Raw genomic sequence first — 19,363 nt, forward strand, 5'->3', positions numbered from 1 at the left:
TGTTGTGGCTGCTGTTGCCTTTGTGTGCCTGTCTGTCTGTGTGTCTGTGTGTGTGTGTCGTCGGTGGCGCACGTGTTTGAACGGTAGCATGTGTCAGGCAATGATAGGTTGGAGGTTCCGCGGCAATATAATTAGGCCTGCAGCGGATAGTCGCGTACCGTCCGACAGTCGGACAGTCCGACATGTGGACACTTTGGATGTGCGCAATATTTCATGCTTATGACCAAAAAATGTTCGTTTGCCTGCCATGTTACAGTTAGTTTTTGTGTGGCTCGGTTTCTGTTTCTGGCTTACTGGCTCGGGATCGGGCTGTCGCGGCATTTCGGGGGGGCTTTCCTTGTGGCCATTGTTTCAACGCCCGCGTGTGGATCGAGTGGATGGAGTGGAGGCTCCTTCAAATCGAGCGATATATATGTTTGCATGTATGTAGCGTGTGTGTATAAATGGCAAGTAGAAAAAAGAGCAGAGTCTTGGCTCGGATCGGCCCGGCCCGGCCTGGCCAATACAACAGAAATGGCCAAGACAACTTTCTTCTTCCTCTCTCAGGTGCAAACTGGTTTACTTATGATGTGAATGTTGATATGGTTTCTTTTTTTTTTCGCTGTCGTTGTTGTTGTCTTCTTTCTTTCTTTTCGTTTGCCCGAGTTGCTTCTATTTCGTTATTTTTAATAGAGCTTATATGTGGCGACAAAACTGGCCAGGATCGGGGCTGCAGTTGGGAATGGTATGGCATGGCATGGCATCGCTTTCAACTAGAACAAGCTTAACTGGCTCTCAAAACTCAGGACCAGATCCAGGCTGCATGCCCCCCTCGTCACTGACTGCCATCTCCTCTCTCTCTGGCTGACGTCTCGCATATAAATAATTGTATCATTTGCCCCAACTGGAGTGTGTGGTAATAAATCGAAATCAAATGGGCTGCCGCTGCCGCGGCCGCTGCAGCGCACACACACACACAAACGAACAGATACAGATACAGATGGAGATGGAGATACAGTTGCTGGTTCAATGAAGAAATAAAAATCTAATTAATTGCATCAAAAACGCTGAGCTGTTGAAAACGTTTAGGCAATCAAATGGAGTAGTTTATTTGCAGCCACAGCCACAGCTACAGAGTCACAGCTTCTCCTCTTATTTAATTTTATTTTCGCCTGATTTGTGTACTGAACGGCTGCTGCTGCTGCTGCTGCTCGGCTTTTTCGATCTATTGATGAAGTCGTGAAATGTGGGCATTATTTTTGTATTGCTCTTGTTGTTGTCTCTGTCTCTGACGCTGACGCTGACTCTGTCGCTATTTTCTGTTTCTTTTTCAATTAAATATTTGAATATTTTGGCAGCGATGAGTGTTTTTTTTTTTCTTTCTTGGGCCCGTTATTGTTGTTGTCCGCTTCGTCTGATAGTCGCCTGATCATATGGGCACTTTCAAAAATTTCGCCATTCACTCGCTGGGTGAGCTGGTGGGTGGGTTGGTCGGACTCGATTCGGTTCCGTTCGGTTCGGTTTTGGTTGTTTTGGCAGCTACACGGATACACATCTGGCCAGCAGCAGCAACAGCAACAGCAGCAGCAGGAGTTTGCGGGTACTCTCGCAGCTCTTTCTTCTTGTTGACTTTCAATTAGTTGAGGAGGCAGCCATCATTGGGGGCACGAGGCAAATGAGTTGCAGTGAAACATGGCTTAAACAAACAAAACAAACAAAACAAACAAACAAACAGTTGGGTAGGTGAACATCCTGAACTGAACATCAAATCTTTCACTGGAAAGTGTTCAATGATATTCTGGGCATGCAAAGAGGCAGCTGAGACATAAGTTTGCATGCGGCAAGAGGCAAGAAGTAAAAGGTACAAAATAAACTATGCGTATACGTGATATTTCCCATAAAGTACGGGAGGAAAGTCTGGCCTTAGAAGAGGAAAAGCCTGCTGTTCAGTTAACTAGATTTAGCCTTCCTTTTTATATATATCTATCCACTCTGGGATATTATCCTATATCTAGTATTTAATGTACCTAAAATGGAATCAATTATTTATTATTTATTTATTACTCAAATATTCCTACATCCTCTTTACATGCCTCGAATACAAATCAATCTGGAGCTAGTTATTAGCCTCATAATCCCTAAAATATACTTCAAGTACTCTCCTCTCCATGGATTCCCATATCTAGTGGCAACTTCTTCTAATGGCCTCGAACACTTCACTCAACATCAACACTAATAAACTTCACCGCTCTGAGAGCATTTAAAGTCAATTCCAAGCTGCGGTAATTACCACGGCTCGGCCATCGATTATGTGAGGTGCCCGCCAGCCACCACCTTTGAAAATTTCAATTGAGCTGTTTTCCATGCATTCCAAACATTTGCTCACACGGCGCCCGCTCGCTCGGCTCAATAAACAGCCCCCAAATCCGCAAATTCCCGCAAACACTAAATTTATGGGGTCCGCGGTGCGTCCCTCTCGGCGGAGAGCAGAGCAGAGCAGAGCCCACAAACGGAGGGACATAAAACTGCAGCCAGCTACGAAATTGCCCAAGTCTATATAAACTAAACCAATTTTTGCACCTCAAAACGACAAAAACAAAAAAAGAGGGAAAAAATTCCAAAATAAAAAAAAATAAAAATTTCAATTATTTAAGCAAAGCATTTAGTTAGTTAGAGTGGACTGGTCTGGACTTGGTTGGATCTTTGGCTGGTTGGATGTTTGGATCTTTGAATCGTTGGATGGTGTCGGTGTGCTGTTGGCTGGACGAACGACGATGCTGGTCGGCTGGTCGTCTGTTAGTCTGTTTGTCTGCATGTGTGTGCTAGTTATATAAAGATAAAGTAAGAAATAAAACATCGCAAACTATAACAAACAACAGGATGCAGTCAGCCAGCGGCGAGGCAGCCAACTGGTCGGTCTCTCTGCCACATGCTCATGGATGTGGATGTGGCTGTAGCAGTGGCTGTGGATTGGCTTGAAGTCTTTACTTTACTTTACTTAACTTTATTTTTTTGGAGCATTGGGAAAGCACTTGCTGATGGGGCTGCCTAGGCCGTTTGGGGTTGCTGCTGCTGTTGTTGGCATACGTAGAAAAATTGTTTTCGATACAGTTTTCGACATTCATTCATTCAACAGACCAACGACCGAGGCTGCTGCTGCTGATGCTGCTGCTGCTGATGACGATGGCAATTGCCAGGCAACTTTTGCTGCCTGGCTGCCTGGCTGCTTGGCTTGCTGCTAGTTTGTTGGTTTCGTTTGGAAAATTGAAACAATTTCCGATGTCACTCTCACTTTTTATTTTACTTGACGACGACGACCGTCGCTGTCCAGAGCCACAGAGCCAGGCCAGAGCCAGAGCCAGGCCAGTGCCAGGCCAGTCCCGTCCCGTCCAGAGACACAGCAGAGCCAGCCAATCTAGACAACCAGATATGTAACGACGATGGACGACAACCACCACAACGCTCCAAGACGTGATTTGGAGATGTGTTTGCTCTCTGTTGCAACTGTCGCTGCTGCTGCTACACTTGTTGTGTCCAGTGAAGGAAAAAGTGGTACAGATTGCACTCCAACTGCAGCAACAGCAGCAGCAGCAGCAACAGCAGCCCCTCATCATCATCATTATCGTCGTCATCATCTGCCGACTCCTCAAACGCATCCAGCAGCAACATCTGTGCTGTGGCTGCTGCAGCAGTTGCAATTGCACCGTTGAAATGTTGCACACAGTTTTTCAGCAACAACTTGGCCATCTTTTACTGCTACTCCTTCTCGCCATTATTTACGCCTGGCTCTAGGGGCAAATACTTAACGGAGGATACTCGTATCTTCAAGGGAGAACTCTTCCGCAGACTCTTCTTGATCATCCATCGAGATAGTAGCGCCAAGATTGGGACTGACCCTTTACCATTTAAACTTTTGATTTATCTCACTGGGATTAAGCCAAAGCGAGATTTCATCTAAAAGCAAGCGAACCCTTTACCTTACGGGATACCTAACCGGATACCTTACGCGGATCCTTACTAAAGATCAGTTAAAGATCATGGCAGCAGCAGAAATTCCATAGATTGGTTTATCATGTATTAAATGGATAATCAATATCTCTGACCCTCCTTATTATCCAATGGAACTCGCAATATCATTTCATTATATTGATTGGCGCGCAGATTGAAACCAAGTCCTTCCTTCCAACATTCCTTAAGTTTTCCTATATTTTTGCAGCAGCTTCTTTCCTCACCCACAATTCCATCAGGGAAATTCCCTATTGCTGAGATCAAGTGAATGATCTTGAGAATGGATCTTTGCTATCTACTTGGCACATAATTTCGCATTAAGTTTTATGGCCCGCCACAGACTTGAGCTTGAGATTGAGGCACAGGCTGTGCGTGCTTATCTGTCTATCTCTTTCACTCTCACTCACTTATTTTCACTCTCCTTTGCTTTCCTCTCCCCTCCACTCCTCTTTCTCTCTGTTTGTTTGCTTTGCTGTGTTGGAAGTTTGTTGTGACGATTTTGGTATCAGGTTGCTGCTGCTGCTGCTGCGACTATTGCCTCGTTAGAGAGTCTTTTCTTCATCTGTGTTTGTGTGAGTGCCTCTGCCTGTGTGTGCTTATGCGTGTGTATGTGTGTGATCCTGGCAGCAAACTTTGTCGCCGCGTTGCAAGTTGCTTTTGCTGTTTGCTGTTTGCTGTTGCTGTTGCTTTCTGCTTTCTGCCACTGATGTAACGAGGTTTAATTTTCCATTTCAGTGAGCGGCTTGCTTTGGAGATTTTTACTCTCGTTTTTCATTGTGTGTCGCGCCGGCTTTGCTTTGCTTTGGTTTTCCTTTTAGCCTTAGTCTTAGTTTTAGCTATATATTTAGTTGTGGTTTAGTCGCGCTTGATTATGCTGCCGCCTCTGCCTGTTGCTGCTGCCTGCTGCCGCCTCCCTACTGCTGCTGCTGCGACGACACTCAAGCGCGACCGAAGCAGATGATTATCGTTGCTTATGATGATAATTATGCAGCTGCATTTAATAATCATGATGCTGAATGCTGAATGCTGCATGCTGATGCCTGCTCAATAATGATGGGTTGTGTTGCTGCTTGCCGCCTGGGATTAGTTGGGGTCGAGACGACTTTTGGTGGCATCATTTAAAACATGACAAACTTAATTCGCAACTGCAGTCGCGATCCTCTATAACTATGCTTCAGTTCCAGTTCCAGTTGCAGTGTTGAGCCTCTTGCAGCGAACTCTCTGCAACATTGTCAACATCTCTCCAGCACTGGAACTGGACATTTTCCAATCTGGAGCGAACCGTCGACGCTGTGTTATGTGTCGCTTTTCCGTCTGTCTGTCTGCCTGACTGCGTTTTCGCGGTTTTACAACTTTGATTTCACTTTTCTTTGGCAACATGCGACGACGACGACGACGGCGACGACTCTCTGGCTCTGGCCATGTTACTGAATGTTGTATCTGTATCTGTATCTGTACCTTCACCGTCCGTTTCTTGAACTGTTTGCTTCATTGCTCCCGTTGTCCGTCCGTCTGTCGCTTCGCTTAAACTTTGTTACTCTTTAATTGGTTTTTTTTTTCTTGTTTTTGCTTGGTTCGGCTTGGGTCTTCTTTCTTTTCGCAGGCTTCCCAAACGGATGGGAGCCTCTGATGATGATGATGACGATTGCTGCTGGCTGGTGGCTGCTTGCTGCTGGCTGCTTGCTGCTGGCTGCTGGCTGGTGACGATCGTGCTGCTGATGATGATGCAGTGGCGTCCAGCTTAAGAGCCTGGCTATAATTGTCAACCGCTTTGGCACGTTTGCAACAAATTATAAAACACATTGGGGGCCATTGCAGGCATGGAGCTCGAATCGGGCGGTTTGCGGGGTGCTTGTGCAATTTTTACTCTTTATTTTTGACAAGCAAAAGTGATATGATTGAGGTGCAGGTTGAACGGTTGAACGGTTGAACGGTTGATGGTTGGATTCACTCTTACTCTCGTTTCGAGGATGATTTATTTAATGATCTCATTAGGAGCAGCAATTTTCCATTTGCCAGCAGCTAAGTAAATAATTAAATATTTTGCATTGGATTTTATGCAAATAAACATTCCAGAAAATCATTTGAGGGGTGAAAGTGAATCATTTCAAGATTATTTTTAAAGTATTTTGCAAAAATCAAAATTCCCACCAACTGACTCTGCATTAAAGTGGCAAAAGCTTATAATAATTCTCCCCACTACTCACTCCAGTAAGCGTTTTTCCGAAAAGAGTTATCAGAGATCTGCCTCACTGGCAGATCACTTGATTGTTCTGTAAGTGCAGGCGATCTCTCCACAAACGTTCTCAAGCTCCAATTACAAGTGCTGCAACAATAATTTCGACTCCATAATAACAAGAGACCACAAATCAAAGGCAGCAAATGCGGCTAATTAACTTTTTGGCAACAATTCAACAGCAGTGCAACAGCAGCAACAACAACAACAGCAACAAAAGGCAATTTGTTGCAGCCAGACGATCGCTAAATGCTGCAACAACCACGACGACAGCACCACAGCACCACAGCCCACGAAAATGTCTCATGAAAAATTCTGTTCTAGATAGCAGAACAGAGCCCCATAGATCAACGCGCGCCCACCTGAATGCCGTTTCGCTTTGAGTTGGCTTGCTGTCGCCTGTTGGCTGCCAGAGTTGGCAAATATTCGAGATGTTGTGTGTCTTGGTCTGTGTGTGTGTCTCTTACTTGGTTCACATGGCTGGCTGCCTGGCTGGCTGGTTGCTGGCTGGCTGATGATGGGTTCGTTCTGCTGGGGAATGGGGAATGGGGGATAGCCGGGCCTGGCCTGGCCTGGCGTGCCATCTGCCAGCATCGCAGCCTACGCAGCAAATCGCTCTTGCAGTTGCACGCACCTCTAAGCGCTGGCCTATGCCGGAGGCGACCTCCACACGAGCTGCTACTGTGGCCCCCCCCAATCCCTTGCTTTACCCTGCCCACCCACTATTTTCTGCCGACTACTCAGTCTGTGTGTGTGTGTGTGTGTGTGTTTAGATGTTTGTCTGCCGCTATGTGTTTGTCTTACATAATCGTCACTCTAGATACCGTTTTTCGTTTTTCGTATTCGTATTTCTCTTGTTCTTTTTCTTGTACATTTTTCAAGTATTTTTCCACCCTAAGACGACAGACAATAGAACAATTGTTTAAACATTTGTCCGTGTGGTGTCTCAGTCGCTCTCAGATGCCTTTGGCATTGCGCCAAAAGAACCCAAAAAAGAACCGAAAAAAAAACACACACACAAAAAGAATAAACCATAAGATGCGAGGGGGGAAAATGATGTGCTTCGGGTTGGTGGGTGGGGAAAAACAGTTGCTGCTAACTATACTTAGAAGGCACTTCATTTTCGTAGACAGGTAAAGCTATGACGTACATGGGTATTCCCATTGCCCCAGACAGCCTATAACTTCCCTTTCGATCGGCCACCGAACACTGGCAACAGCTGCGGAAACGGGAAGTCTCCGTCTGACGCACCCGAGAACTTGTTTCGAGCCCGTAGAAATGTAGAACTTGGAATGTGGAATGCAGCAATTTAAATAATATAAATATAAAATGTGGAAAATTTTGTATTTAATTGTTAACATGTTTCCCCATTTTTCCCATTTTGTTGCAGGTATATAATTCCTGTCTACAACTATTTGAAATCACGAAGGCAGCAGCAGATATAAGGCAGTCTGTCAATCAATCAATCAATTGATCAAACATTTTTGAAGCCACAGCCCGAGCATAGGGAGCGTGCCACAGAAAAGTTACAGTTGCAGTTAGCTAGCAACAGTTATGAGAGAGAAAGACCACTCACCAAGAAAGATGCTTCCTAGCCCGAAACAGGGCTGCGTTTACCCTGCCTTAGGATTAGTACCCACATCGTATATATCACACGTACCTTACGACCTGGCAGCCGCCGCCGCCGCCTCCTCCTCCGCCGCAGCGGCCACTGGCACGACGACAACCACCACGACGGCCGCCCGGCATCAGCATCAGCACCACCAGCACCAGCAGCAGCAGCAGCAGCATCAGCAGCTCCATCATGGCGGCAAGGCCAAGAGGAGGAGCAGCTACGACCAGCCGCTGGATCTGCGGCTGGCCCACAAGCGTAAGACGGATCTGGGGGAGCCCGGAAGTCCCATGGAGGACGAGAACAGCAACCTAATCATGTTCGCCAGCGAGCTGGCCGCCGCCCAGCAGAAGGAGAAGGAGCTGAACAACAACCACATAGCCGCCTCGCTGGCGGATCTGGGCTTCGACATGAGCCGCAAGATGCTGCGTGCCCTGCGGGAGGGAGCGGGCAGCGGGCCGGGCGGACCCACCACCACCCATCCGCTCGGTGCACCGCCGCAGTGCACGGTGCCCACAGTGCATCCCACGCTGCTCGAGGCCATGACCAAGACGCTGCCGCTGCAGTACCGGAATGTCTTTGCGGGAGTGCTGCCGGGAAAGGCCACCACAGCGGCTGCATCGACGAGCCCCACGGGCGGCGAGTTCCCCTTCCGGCATCCGCTGAAGAAATGTGAGCTGACATGGCCCCCGCCCACGGAGCAATTGCAGCTGGAACTGCCAGGCGGGGGAGGAGGAGGCCCTGTGGGCCCTGCCAGCGGCGGAAAGACGGCTTCACATCCCCAGCTGCAGGACTACCAGACCCGCCAGCACTCGCGAAAGACCAAGGCCCGAGCTCCGGCGTCCACAGGTGCCGCTGGGCCTGGAGCCGCCGCGCTGCCGCAACGCAACAAGGATCGGTACACGTGCAAGTTCTGCGGCAAGGTGTTCCCCCGCTCCGCGAACCTCACGCGCCACCTGCGCACCCACACGGGCGAGCAGCCGTACAAGTGCAAATACTGCGAACGTTCCTTCAGCATCTCGTCGAACCTGCAGCGCCACGTGCGCAACATCCACAACAAGGAGCGGCCCTTCAAGTGCGAGATCTGCGAGCGCTGCTTCGGCCAGCAGACGAATCTGGACAGGCACCTCAAGAAGCATGAGTCGGATGCGGTGTCGCTGAGCGCCTTGAGCGGGGTGAGCGAACGGATGCACTGCATTCGACGCTTCTGCGAGAATCCCAGCGAGGAGTCCTACTTTGAGGAGATCCGCACCTTCATGGGCAAGGTCACCCAGCAGCAGCAGCAGCAACAGCAGCAACAGCAGCAGCAGCATCACCAGCAGCAGCAAAACCATCATCAGTCAGTGACCACGCCCCGCAGCTCGGCCAGCAGCTCGTGCTCCTCCTCGCACACGCCCACATCCTCGCGGCACACGCCCACGCAGTCGGACACATCGGAGGCGCTGGCCCAAGAGCTGCGCCGCCTGCAGGCGGAACGCATCAAAGTTAGTGAAGACAGCAACGATGCAACCTCCGCAGCTGGAGAGAGCACAGCAGCGAGAACTTCCCCAGCCGCCGAGGAGGAAGATTCCAAGCCCATTCTCGAGACTCTGACGTCCAAGCTATTTCCCACTACCATACCGAATGCTGTTGCTGCTGCTGCTGTCACCATCAAAGAGGAGCAGCAGCATACCTAATGGACAGCCAACAAGAATTTTCAACACATTTTCCTACTATATAATCGCAGAAGAGAGCAGTTGCTCTCCACAACAACTACACACACACACACACACACACAAACGCAACGGAATGGAATGGAATGGAACGCAACGAAAGAAGATCCCTAAACTATATCTACTATAGAGCACGTTCGTCTTTAAAGTCTAGCTGTAAATATCTTAATCCTAATATCTTAAATGTTCTTTATGTGTAAATGTAATTGTACAAAACAAGAATTGGCAAATCCATATATGTATCTATATCTATCTATACCTACATATATATACATACATGCATATATATAGTATATGTGTAATCTACGATTAGATATGGCTTAAGCATTGGTATTTTTTGTGTGTGTATATATACAAAATGACACGATAGAAATGTATGAAAAACAGGAAAAGAAAAGAAACAAACGCAATCACTGTTTGAAATAAAAAGTTACAAGTTTTTAAAATTTACTAAATATCAGATTTTTGATAAATGGATTTTCGGGCTTGCTTAACAGTTTAAAATTAATTTAATTTAATTAAATTCAAGTTGGACACACTGGCGCCAGCTGCTGGAATAGTTCAGTTTTATGTATGGCGCTACTAGCGGCCAGTATACGTAACAGTTCCTACCGTCCACTAGCTGGCGCATTGGTCTCATGACGTCCAGACTTTGTCAGTACGAAAAACTAAATATGCGACATTTAACTTCCATATTAGGCTGCAGGTATGGCAGCCCGCAGCAACTACGAATTGCACGAGTCTGGCAACGCCACAAAACGACGTCACATTCGTTTTATGTTGTTTTTGTTTGAACCTTAATATGTAAATAATCCAATAAGAAAGACTTCTGAAAACTTCTATCGGATAAAATTATTTTTTTAGGGCAGAGATTCCCAGCTGGCTAGTAATATTAAACGGAATATCAAAATCGAGGAATATCAACGTTGAATGTTTTGAAAAACCAATCGATACTATCGTGGTATTATCGGGCTGTAGCTGCGGCTCATTTTTGCGTGAAAAAGTGAGCTCCATTTGGATTTTTATAATTCCAATACCGTTTACTGGAAATATTGAATTGGGAATTATAAGGTTTTATTTTCTAAGTTATAATTTATTTCTATACTATAATTTCGATGAATTCCCAAACATTAAATGTAAGCAGTTAGTAAGCAGTGAAGCGCGCGGAATATGAACATTATAAAACATTTATAACATAATTAATTGATTAAATAAAATAAAACAAAACCCGCCGTGCCAGATGTGCAGGCAAAATAAATCTTTCAGCTAATCAACACGGTGGAAAGTAACTTAATACTAGAAGATAAAAAGAGAGCCGGCATAGAAAACGGCAAACATTGCAAGAGAGAAAAAAAGATAGCAGCAGCATGGCAACGGAACATCAGCTGACAGAGATAACGGATTTAACTGATTTGAGGGAGTTGCAGCGGCTATATCTGATCGATTGGCCGAGACACTGCGTGGGCTACTTCTGGCTGGACAACTATTTGCGCTGGCTGAAAGATGATCCACAAATCCGGCACTTGACATTCTACACGCTGGACAATGACTGGGCGAGCGATGGACTGTTTCTGCTCGTGGTAGGGAATAGAGTCAGGAGAAACCCTTCCCCCTGCCGCTTGTTAAATCGGGTTCTTTCGACCTCTTTCAGCATCGCTACCAGCTGTTCTTTTGCAACCTGAGCAGGCGCAGACCGCAGCTGGAACGGGCTCTGCGGCTGCTGGACTGGTCTGCCGGCTACAAAGTGAGTGCCATTCACGCGGAGCACCACCTGGTGTACAGGCAGCTGCTCGCAGAGCTTCGGCTGGGAATGGATCGGGAGAAGAACACCATTATGTACCACCTATCCTGCGAGAGGGCCAAGCAGCTGGAAATAGAGTGTCCCGCGGGCTACTACTTGGACAGAGTGCGGCTGGAGCATGCGGAGCTCATCAACGATCTGTGGTCCGCGCGTCATCCGGGCAGCCTGTACCTCATTCAACTGCTGATTTTAAATAATACAAATATGGGATTATATGAAAAGGAAACGGGACTGCTGTGTGCATGGTGCTTGAGGTAGGAATCGCAGTACTCCCTGGAGATCGCGAACAACTAATTTATGCTCTCTAAATCAGACTGCAAAGCGGCTTCCTGGGCGCCCTGGAGGTACGCGAATCCCATCAACGTCGCGGCCTGGGTGTGATTGTAGCCGCTGCCATTGCCCAGGCGATAGCAAGGGACCTGCAGCAGGATGTGACGGCTCTGGTTAATTTAAGCAATGCGGCTGCCTGCCGGCTGTTCGAGCGACTCAAGTTTTCGTTGGTGCAGGGCGAGCACTACTACTGGAGCATGACCCTACCCAAAGCGAGCGGCCAGATAGACTGGTCCTACGATGAATAAATACTGATAGAGATAGCGCATCTTTTTATAACAAAACAAAATGATCTCTGATAAAGCTGATTAAGACAAGACGCAGACCAGACATCCATAAAATTTCACCTGTCTCCAGGGCACCCAAAGGTGAGATAACCTTCTCTATATAAAGTCTCTAAAGTCTCTATATAAAGCCCAAAGGGCTCTACATTTTGCGGATAGTTGTGAAAATGGTCTCCCTGCAGAAAGTGGGCCTCCAGGACCTGGTGCACCTGCAGAAACTCTACGCCTGCGACGTGCCCAAGTACTGTACGGAGCTGCAGTGTCTCGACAATTTCATTGGTCTCCATACGACTCGGTCGCATCTGAAGCATGTGGAAATTTACACGCTGCCAAATCAAGAACTTGGACTGTTTGTGATTGTGGTAAACTGCCGACTGACTTCCAAGTGATTTTTGTTTGTTCATGTGAACTGTGAACTCTTTGGCAGGATCGCTATCAGATCTTCGTCGGTTGCTTGGATGCTGAGCACTCCGACCAACTGCTGGAGCAGGCTCTGCATCAGCTGGACTGGTGGGGCGGCATGCAGTGCTCCAGCATACGCAGCAGATACGGTGCGACTGTGGCCCGAGTCATACAAGCCAAAGGGATTCCACTGCAGTTCGATGTGGAAAATAATTTGTACTTTCTGCCAAGAAAAGCGGCCCTGGCGTTGGACGTGGAGTGAGCAAATACCCAAATGGCTGGCCACACCACAGAATTCAGCTTAGATCTTTTTCAGAGTGCCCGCTGGGTTTTATTTGAAGGCACTTTCCCAGCTGGACGCGCACGTTGTGGACGCCGCCTGGGAGTGGAGTCAGCCGGGCAGTTTGTTCTTTATTGAGCGCCAGATCGCCACGAGCACCTGCGTGGGACTGTACCGCGAGGACAACCAAGAGCTGGTGGCCTGGTGCATAAGGTAAATGAACCCAAAACTATCTACAAACGATCGATAATAGGCTGTCATTATTTTGCAGAGCACAAGACGGATTTCTGGCTGCCCTCCAGGTGAAGGACTCGCACCAGCGTCGCGGCTTTGGTGCTGTGGTGGTGAAAGAGTATTCCCGACGCGTTGCCCTGCTGGGCCATGATGTTACAGCCGAAGTTTGTCCGGGCAACAAGCCTTCCTCGGGCCTGTTTCGGAAAATGGGCTTCAAGGTCATCGATCATTGCCGCTGGCTGGCGACACTACCCGCCCAGGGAGACTTTACCTGGCCAGATGGAGAGTGATCATTTTCGATAAGAATAAGAATGCAATTTAAATATAACAAGATTAAACACAACCTCTGTCGTGGGCTGGCAACTGCTGTGTGGGAACTAGCCAAACGATTGACTTAAGAGAGCGCTGATGGATTAAGAGAGAACGAATTATTTAATGGAGCCCATCCAAGAGGCAACCCCACTATCGAAACGGAACCACTCTATTCTCTATCATTTTCGCTTGGTTATTTGTTGCGAGAGGTTGTGCGCTCCAGCGACATGTGCGCCAAGCTAAAAGTTATGCGATTGTTGCAGCTGCAGGCCTATCAAAAACTCTACAAAAACAGCTGGCCTAAATTCTGCGCGGAATACTACTGTCTCGATAATTTTATAGAATTTCTGAAGGCCGATCCACAAATCAAGCATTTAAAACTCTTTACCCTGGAGGGAGAGCAGGCCAGTGCCGATGCGCTCTTTGTCATTGTGGTATTTAATGGTATAGAATATCATAAAACAATTAAGTTTCTAAGCAGAGTGATCGCTTTAGGATCGCTATCAGCTGTTCGTGGGAAGTTTGAACCACACGAATGGACTGCTGCAGCAGGCGCTGCAATTACTGGACTGGTCTGCTGGCTTCAAGTGCAGCTCCATACCTTGCAGACACATCGAAGCGGTGGATAATGTTGTTCGGTTCAAACAGTTGAATTTGGAGTTCCGGGATTTCACGGATTTGTTCTATATGAAGGCAGCGGATGCCCTGAAGCTGAGGGTGGAGTAAGGTTGACTGAATAAATCTCGTGACATTTGAATCTGTATAATATGCATTGCTGCAGGCCTCCAGCTGGTTTCATTTTGAAATCATTGAGTGTGGCCGATGCTCCGCTCATCAATGAGGCGTGGCCCAACCATCACTTGGGTTCGCTCTACTTTATTCAAAGACAAATTCGAATGTGCGTGAATGCTGGTCTGTATGCAGAGGAGTCTCAGGAGCTGGTGGCCTGGTGCATCAGGTAAGATTGATACCTGAAAAGAATCTCATAGCCACTTCACTTCCACTTACAGGTTACAGGGCGGTTACTTGGGCGCCCTGCAGGTGAAGAGCGGCCACGAGCGACGCGGCTTCGGTAGCCTCGTAACCAGGGAGATTTCCCATCGCCTGGCCGCCCAGGGACACGATGTGATGGCGCTTGTAGGTCCGTCCAACAAGCCATCTGCTGGGATGTTCAGCAAGCTGGGCTTCCGCATCATCGACCAATGCGTCTGGCTGAGAACGCAGCCCACCACGATTGGAGAGTTCACATGGCCCGCGGGCGAGTAGTTACACTTATAGATTTTTAATAAAATATTACACTTATGTATATACATGGATAATAAAATATTACGACTATTTGTATTCTGTATACGCATACGCAACTTTGGTATAAAAAAATACGCCATGCCAAGGGCTTTATATACGACTCTTCTGTGCCGCCAATTGGCTGAGCAAACGCTGACAGCGTTCCGACAATTGAGCAGGACTCTGCTGCACACTGGGGTCATCCAGCATCAGAGTCAGCAGCTCTCGCAGGCACTCGAGATCGTGCTGCACATGGTAATCGCTCATTTTATAGGTATCAAAAAGTAAAAATTTGGTGGTCGTTGAACTACTACGAGTATCGTCTGCGAGCGCAGCCAATCGACGTGCGGATATGAACTCTAGAAGTTCTATAAAATCGAGGTAGTTGATGCCGAAGCTGGCCCGCAGCATGGTCTGGCAGTGGGCCTCAAAGTTATCCATTTGCTGGCAATCGGAGATCTCCTTACGCACGGCCTTCAGGTTGCTGAGCAGATTGCGCCAGACCATCGGCACATTGCAGGCGTTGAACCAGTTGTGGTTGATCGATATGGTGTCGCTGAGGTTCCAAACCTGATGGTACCAGCCGCTGGGCACGAACACGGCCTCATTGGCCGTCTGATTGATCGTGAAGTAGTGCACCTTATGCTCGTCCAGCAGCTGCTCGTTGATGCTGAAGGGCAGATTGCCAAGGCGGTCGCTTAGCTTCAGCTCCTCGCCAGGCGGCATAATCAGCCACTTCTTGTGGCCCACAATGTTGGTGGACCAGCTGAACGATCCAAACACATCCGAATGATAGGAGGTCCTAAAAACGAATGTGAATGGGTTAACCAATCGCCGTATATGTATACTAAAAGTTGCATTTGCAGCTACCACGAATCCTTGGGTCCCATGTAGACGAAGCGATAATCGTCTCGCTTTTCTGCCATCAGCTGCTCGTTCAGCCAGTCGGAGGCAAAGTACTTAGGCACCTGGTAGAAATCATAGCTGGGCATTTGTGCGGCCAGATGCCAGTCCTTGAGGTAGAGATTATCATCTGTCTTCATCCTTGCCACATTGCTGTTCACTTCCGCCTCGCCCTCGATGCGCGCCTGCCAGCGGCTCAGGTAATCGTGAAAGTTCAGCTCCGCTTTGGCATGGCTGTTGAAGTAGGTGGCATTGCAGTCGGCCACCGGCACTGGACAGTCGCCAATGCGTCTCCTGAGGTAGTCAAAATTGATGTGAGCCCCCGCCAGGCCAGTGTTTGCATTGGCATTGTCGTCCCCCTCGTCCACGTTGCTGCTGGTCCACTGCTGGCACTGCCAGTCGGTGGACACATCCGTGATGATGACGGGCCAATTGTGGTGCATGTACTGCCAGTAGAACTCATTGTAGCTCAGTTCGCCTGCCCCGCGGCGCAGGACATTGTCTGGGCGCGCCGGGAACAGCTCCTCTCGGGGGTGGTTGCAGGCCCAGCAGCTCGGCGCCCGACCTCCTCTCAGCGGCCATACGATGTGGCGGTGAAGTTCGATCCTCAAGGACACCCCGCACATGCACTGGCTGTTTTTTGTTTTAATTTAATTAATAATTTTCAACGCAGCGAAATGTAAACACACAAACTATGACGATGGGACTAAAAGGAAACTATCTCCGCAATTTCGGCACTGTCGCGAAATGCGACAGTTGATGGATTATAACTGAACGCATGCTAAGTTTTGAATTAATTTTGTCGTTTTAAATTGGTTTTTGATTTTCCCAATTGCGCACAAACGGTATTGGAAATATAAAAAAACTAATTGAAGCTAATTTTTAACGCAAAAATGAGCCATCATTTTATGGATAAAATATACCGCCTGACCCTCAGAAATATACCAAAATAGTTAATATTTACGTATATTTCCGAGGTTCAGGCGGTATATTTTATGGTTCAGTATTTTCGATACAACGCTGTTGGCTATCGTTTGAGTGCCAGAAAATACCGATGTTCGCCTCACGCGATATATATTTTCACGAGCTGCGCGCCAACTTTTAAAAATTGTAAATAAGACAAACAGTTTCTGATTTTTCTTTAATTGTTTTATATTACTGCATTTCAGTTGCCCTTTGAGTTTTATTTGCTAAACATTTGACCATATTCAAGTTTATAACTACAATTTGGTTTTACATATGCTGTGTGTCTGTGTGTACTTCAGTGAATACAAAAACCAAAAATCAACGGAAAAAGGAGCTTAATCGTCTTGGAATTGAGATTGGAGAATTGAGATTCTGTATTATATATTTGTGAGTGTGTATATGCATTTCTGTGTGTGTACGTTAGTTTGGTTGAATTTCTATATCTAGGCATATTCCATATATGTATAAACTTTACAGATATATATTGTTGGCAGACGCCGCCTTGCAGGCGCGACTCGCGATCTATGAACTAACAACTGTCCGCATATCAGAATCAGTGATCCAATGCGATATTTAGCTTAAACTATTTGCTAGAAAACTATATAATAATGACCATACAAATGAGAGGCATAGGTAAAAATTCTATTTACACATACAAAATCGTACAAAAACGTAACAATAGATCTGTATTTGTATTGTATATATTTATATAGATTTGCATTAGTTATTTTATTCGGTTGTTTTTTTTTTTGGTTTAGAAAAATGCACAATATTTGGGGCAATAATTCGGTTTAGTATTGTGTATAATTTGTTTACTTAGGCTAGGAGCAATTTACTAGATTCTTTTTCTTTCATGTGGTTTCTAAAGAAAGAAGGTACAGAGAGACGAGACTGACTGACTGACAGACTGACAGACAGATCGATGCGTTCTATTTGTGTGTGTTGTTTGGGGGAAAATTATGAAGTGTCTTCTATTGTTTTTTTTTTTATTAATCCTATTTTCATATTAAGAGAATTTATGTACAATTTTTTTCTGTGCGGCAGGCAGTGCCACGCCCACACTTGACTTACACACTAATTTAGTATTTATTACGCTATTCATTCATACAGTTAGAGCTCCGACTGAGTCTCTGCAACTGCTTAAAAATTTAACTAAATATTTAATTTATGTCCCGCCCGAGGCTGGTGCTGGGCCTGGGACTAAAGTATTTAAAGTTCTGTTTTCATATATTGAATAGAATATATTTTATTCATTTAAGTGTATGCTTTCCCACTAGCAAATATTTGCATTTGAATTTCGAATGCAAAAAATCATTTACTTTTAATATAATAATTCTTTTTTTTTTTATATTTTTATTACATATTTTGATATGTAGTTTTCGTGTAAATTATTTGTATAATGGAAATACATATATCCCGGGGGGGAGCTAAATGAGAAATGAGAGAGTTTTGTTGGTCCAGTTTTGGAGGTTTTCAAACAAAGTCTGGCGAACTATTTTTGGGTAGAAAATAACCGAAATTTACAGGAGAAATATGTGGGGTGTGTGTGTAGCTTATTTTATATTTTATTTTATTTAGTTTTTTTGGCAGTCTGTAGATTGTCACCAAAATCAAAAGAAATTCGTATCGATTACACAGGGGGGTTGAAGGGAAAGAGGAAATTATTCTGCCGCAAAATTCAGGCATATAAATGGTGTTTATATATCTATTAGCTATGGTATTTAAAGCTTATACAAATCTTATCTTATCTAGACTGTGATTAGGCTACATTTTTGTGTATCCTCTATCGTCTATACATAGAAATGTTTGCTGCAGCAAAAAAGAAAGGCAGAAACTTTATTCGTTCGTTGCCTGCATCTCTGGTACGAGTACAACCTCTGATTGCCTGGGGCCGGCTTCGGTATTCGAATTCGATTAGCTGGAGGTGCAGTTGTACGGATCGTCGGTGCGGAAATTGGGATGGTCCTCGTACGGCTTGACTCCGGCAGTCTTTTTGTCGTCCCGCAGCTTCTCCACCTGCTGCATGACCCGCAGAAAGTTGCCGCCCGCCAACTTTGTCAGCTCGTCCATCGTCCAGCCGCCGCCCAGCAGCTCCGCAAAGAGGGTCGGATACGAGGAGACATCCTCCAGACCCTTGGGCGTGCTGAACGCAGATAAAAGATCAATTAGTCCGCGTTCTGGTTCTGGAGGAGCCAGGGTGTCTAGTGTTTCACCGCCTCATCAAAAACACATATTTCAAAACATTCTGCACAATTTATTTCAATATTCGTTAAACCATAAAATATATGACATAAAGAATAAATTGAATAAACAAGCCAAAGGCAAAACAAAACGAGAATCGAATGCTGCACATGGACATGGACAGGCGGCAGGCAGGCACTCTTTATGGGTAATAAAGCAGCATTCAAGTCAAGTCACATTCACATTCACACACAAACACTAAGAGAGAGAAACAAATAAATAATGAACAACAAAAACACAGAAAACCACAAAGGAAAATAAATAATAAATATATAGCATACATTCTGCTGGGCAGGCCAGGCCAGGACAGACCGGACGCTCAAGTGCTCGGTAATCATATTTTATGAACAGGCATTTATACAAATAAATAATAATTTACTTTTATATGCAGGCGTTTAGGCCAAACACGATTTAAATGACACGGACAGCAGCAGCAACAGCAGCAGCATTCCTTTGTGTGAAGGAGCCACAAATACTCTCATAGAGGGTGATGCATTTTAAATTGATTTAATGGGTCTCTGAATACTACACCGATCAGATCATTGTTCATGATTTGGCTACAAATAGTACAAAATTATATCTCATGTGAACTTGGATGCTCCTCCACACTCTGCATCACCCTGTATTGGTTGTGCATAAAATATTTCAAGCATTCTTCACAAATAAACCATAACAAGAGCAGAACATAAAGCAATTTATGTGCCATTTCCTCTTGGATTGTTTCTGGGATGGCTTTTGGCTTTTTGCAATTTTGGAAAATTTCTCTAAATTCGAATGTG

General features: G+C 46.1%; 6 protein-coding genes across 6 annotated transcripts in view; 4 read left to right on the forward strand and 2 right to left on the reverse strand.

Annotated features, from left to right (window-relative positions):
- The first annotated feature begins 7,676 nt into the window (after nt 1-7,676).
- LOC111080971 (transcription factor hamlet) lies at nt 7,677-10,304 on the forward strand. The gene has a single exon (XM_022376869.2). The coding sequence runs from the start codon at nt 7,778-7,780 to the stop codon at nt 9,509-9,511; it is 1,734 nt and encodes a 577-aa protein (XP_022232561.2). The 5' UTR covers nt 7,677-7,777; the 3' UTR covers nt 9,512-10,304.
- Nucleotides 10,305-10,577: 273 nt separating this feature from the next.
- Nucleotides 10,578-12,051, forward strand: LOC111081011. The gene is made up of 4 exons (XM_041594752.1): nt 10,578-10,683; nt 10,788-11,127; nt 11,199-11,602; nt 11,662-12,051. Exons 2-4 carry the CDS (start codon nt 10,915-10,917, stop codon nt 11,924-11,926), a joined length of 882 nt encoding a protein of 293 aa, XP_041450686.1. The 5' UTR covers nt 10,578-10,683; nt 10,788-10,914; the 3' UTR covers nt 11,927-12,051.
- A 49-nt stretch (nt 12,052-12,100) lies between these two features.
- On the forward strand, nt 12,101-13,221 carry LOC111081037. Its single transcript, XM_022376955.2, has 4 exons — nt 12,101-12,324; nt 12,390-12,622; nt 12,681-12,857; nt 12,916-13,221. The coding sequence occupies exons 1-4, from the start codon at nt 12,130-12,132 to the stop codon at nt 13,166-13,168; spliced, it is 858 nt and encodes a 285-aa protein (XP_022232647.2). The 5' UTR covers nt 12,101-12,129; the 3' UTR covers nt 13,169-13,221.
- An 87-nt stretch (nt 13,222-13,308) lies between these two features.
- On the forward strand, nt 13,309-14,530 carry LOC111081018. Its single transcript, XM_022376933.2, has 4 exons — nt 13,309-13,624; nt 13,686-13,912; nt 13,972-14,148; nt 14,201-14,530. Exons 1-4 carry the CDS (start codon nt 13,418-13,420, stop codon nt 14,454-14,456), a joined length of 867 nt encoding a protein of 288 aa, XP_022232625.2. The 5' UTR covers nt 13,309-13,417; the 3' UTR covers nt 14,457-14,530.
- On the reverse strand, nt 14,469-16,257 carry LOC111081002 (2-oxoglutarate and iron-dependent oxygenase JMJD4 homolog). The gene is made up of 2 exons (XM_022376911.2): nt 15,345-16,257; nt 14,469-15,276 (listed from the first exon to the last, which is right to left on the reverse strand). Exons 1-2 carry the CDS (start codon nt 16,001-16,003, stop codon nt 14,586-14,588), a joined length of 1,350 nt encoding a protein of 449 aa, XP_022232603.2. The 5' UTR covers nt 16,004-16,257; the 3' UTR covers nt 14,469-14,585.
- Nucleotides 16,258-17,994: 1,737 nt separating this feature from the next.
- LOC111080903 (LIM domain-containing protein A) overlaps nt 17,995-19,363 on the reverse strand; it is a 102,772-nt gene continuing 101,403 nt past the window's right edge. Inside the window, exon 13 of the mRNA XM_041594754.1 lies at nt 17,995-18,486. Coding sequence (XP_041450688.1) covers nt 18,258-18,486 — 229 coding nt within the window. The 3' untranslated portion in view covers nt 17,995-18,257. The remainder of the gene's footprint in view (nt 18,487-19,363) is intronic.

Source organism: Drosophila obscura, unplaced genomic scaffold (genome assembly GCF_018151105.1).
Source record: "Drosophila obscura isolate BZ-5 IFL unplaced genomic scaffold, ASM1815110v1 contig_36, whole genome shotgun sequence".
NCBI classification, from domain to species: Eukaryota; Metazoa; Arthropoda; class Insecta; order Diptera; family Drosophilidae; genus Drosophila; species Drosophila obscura.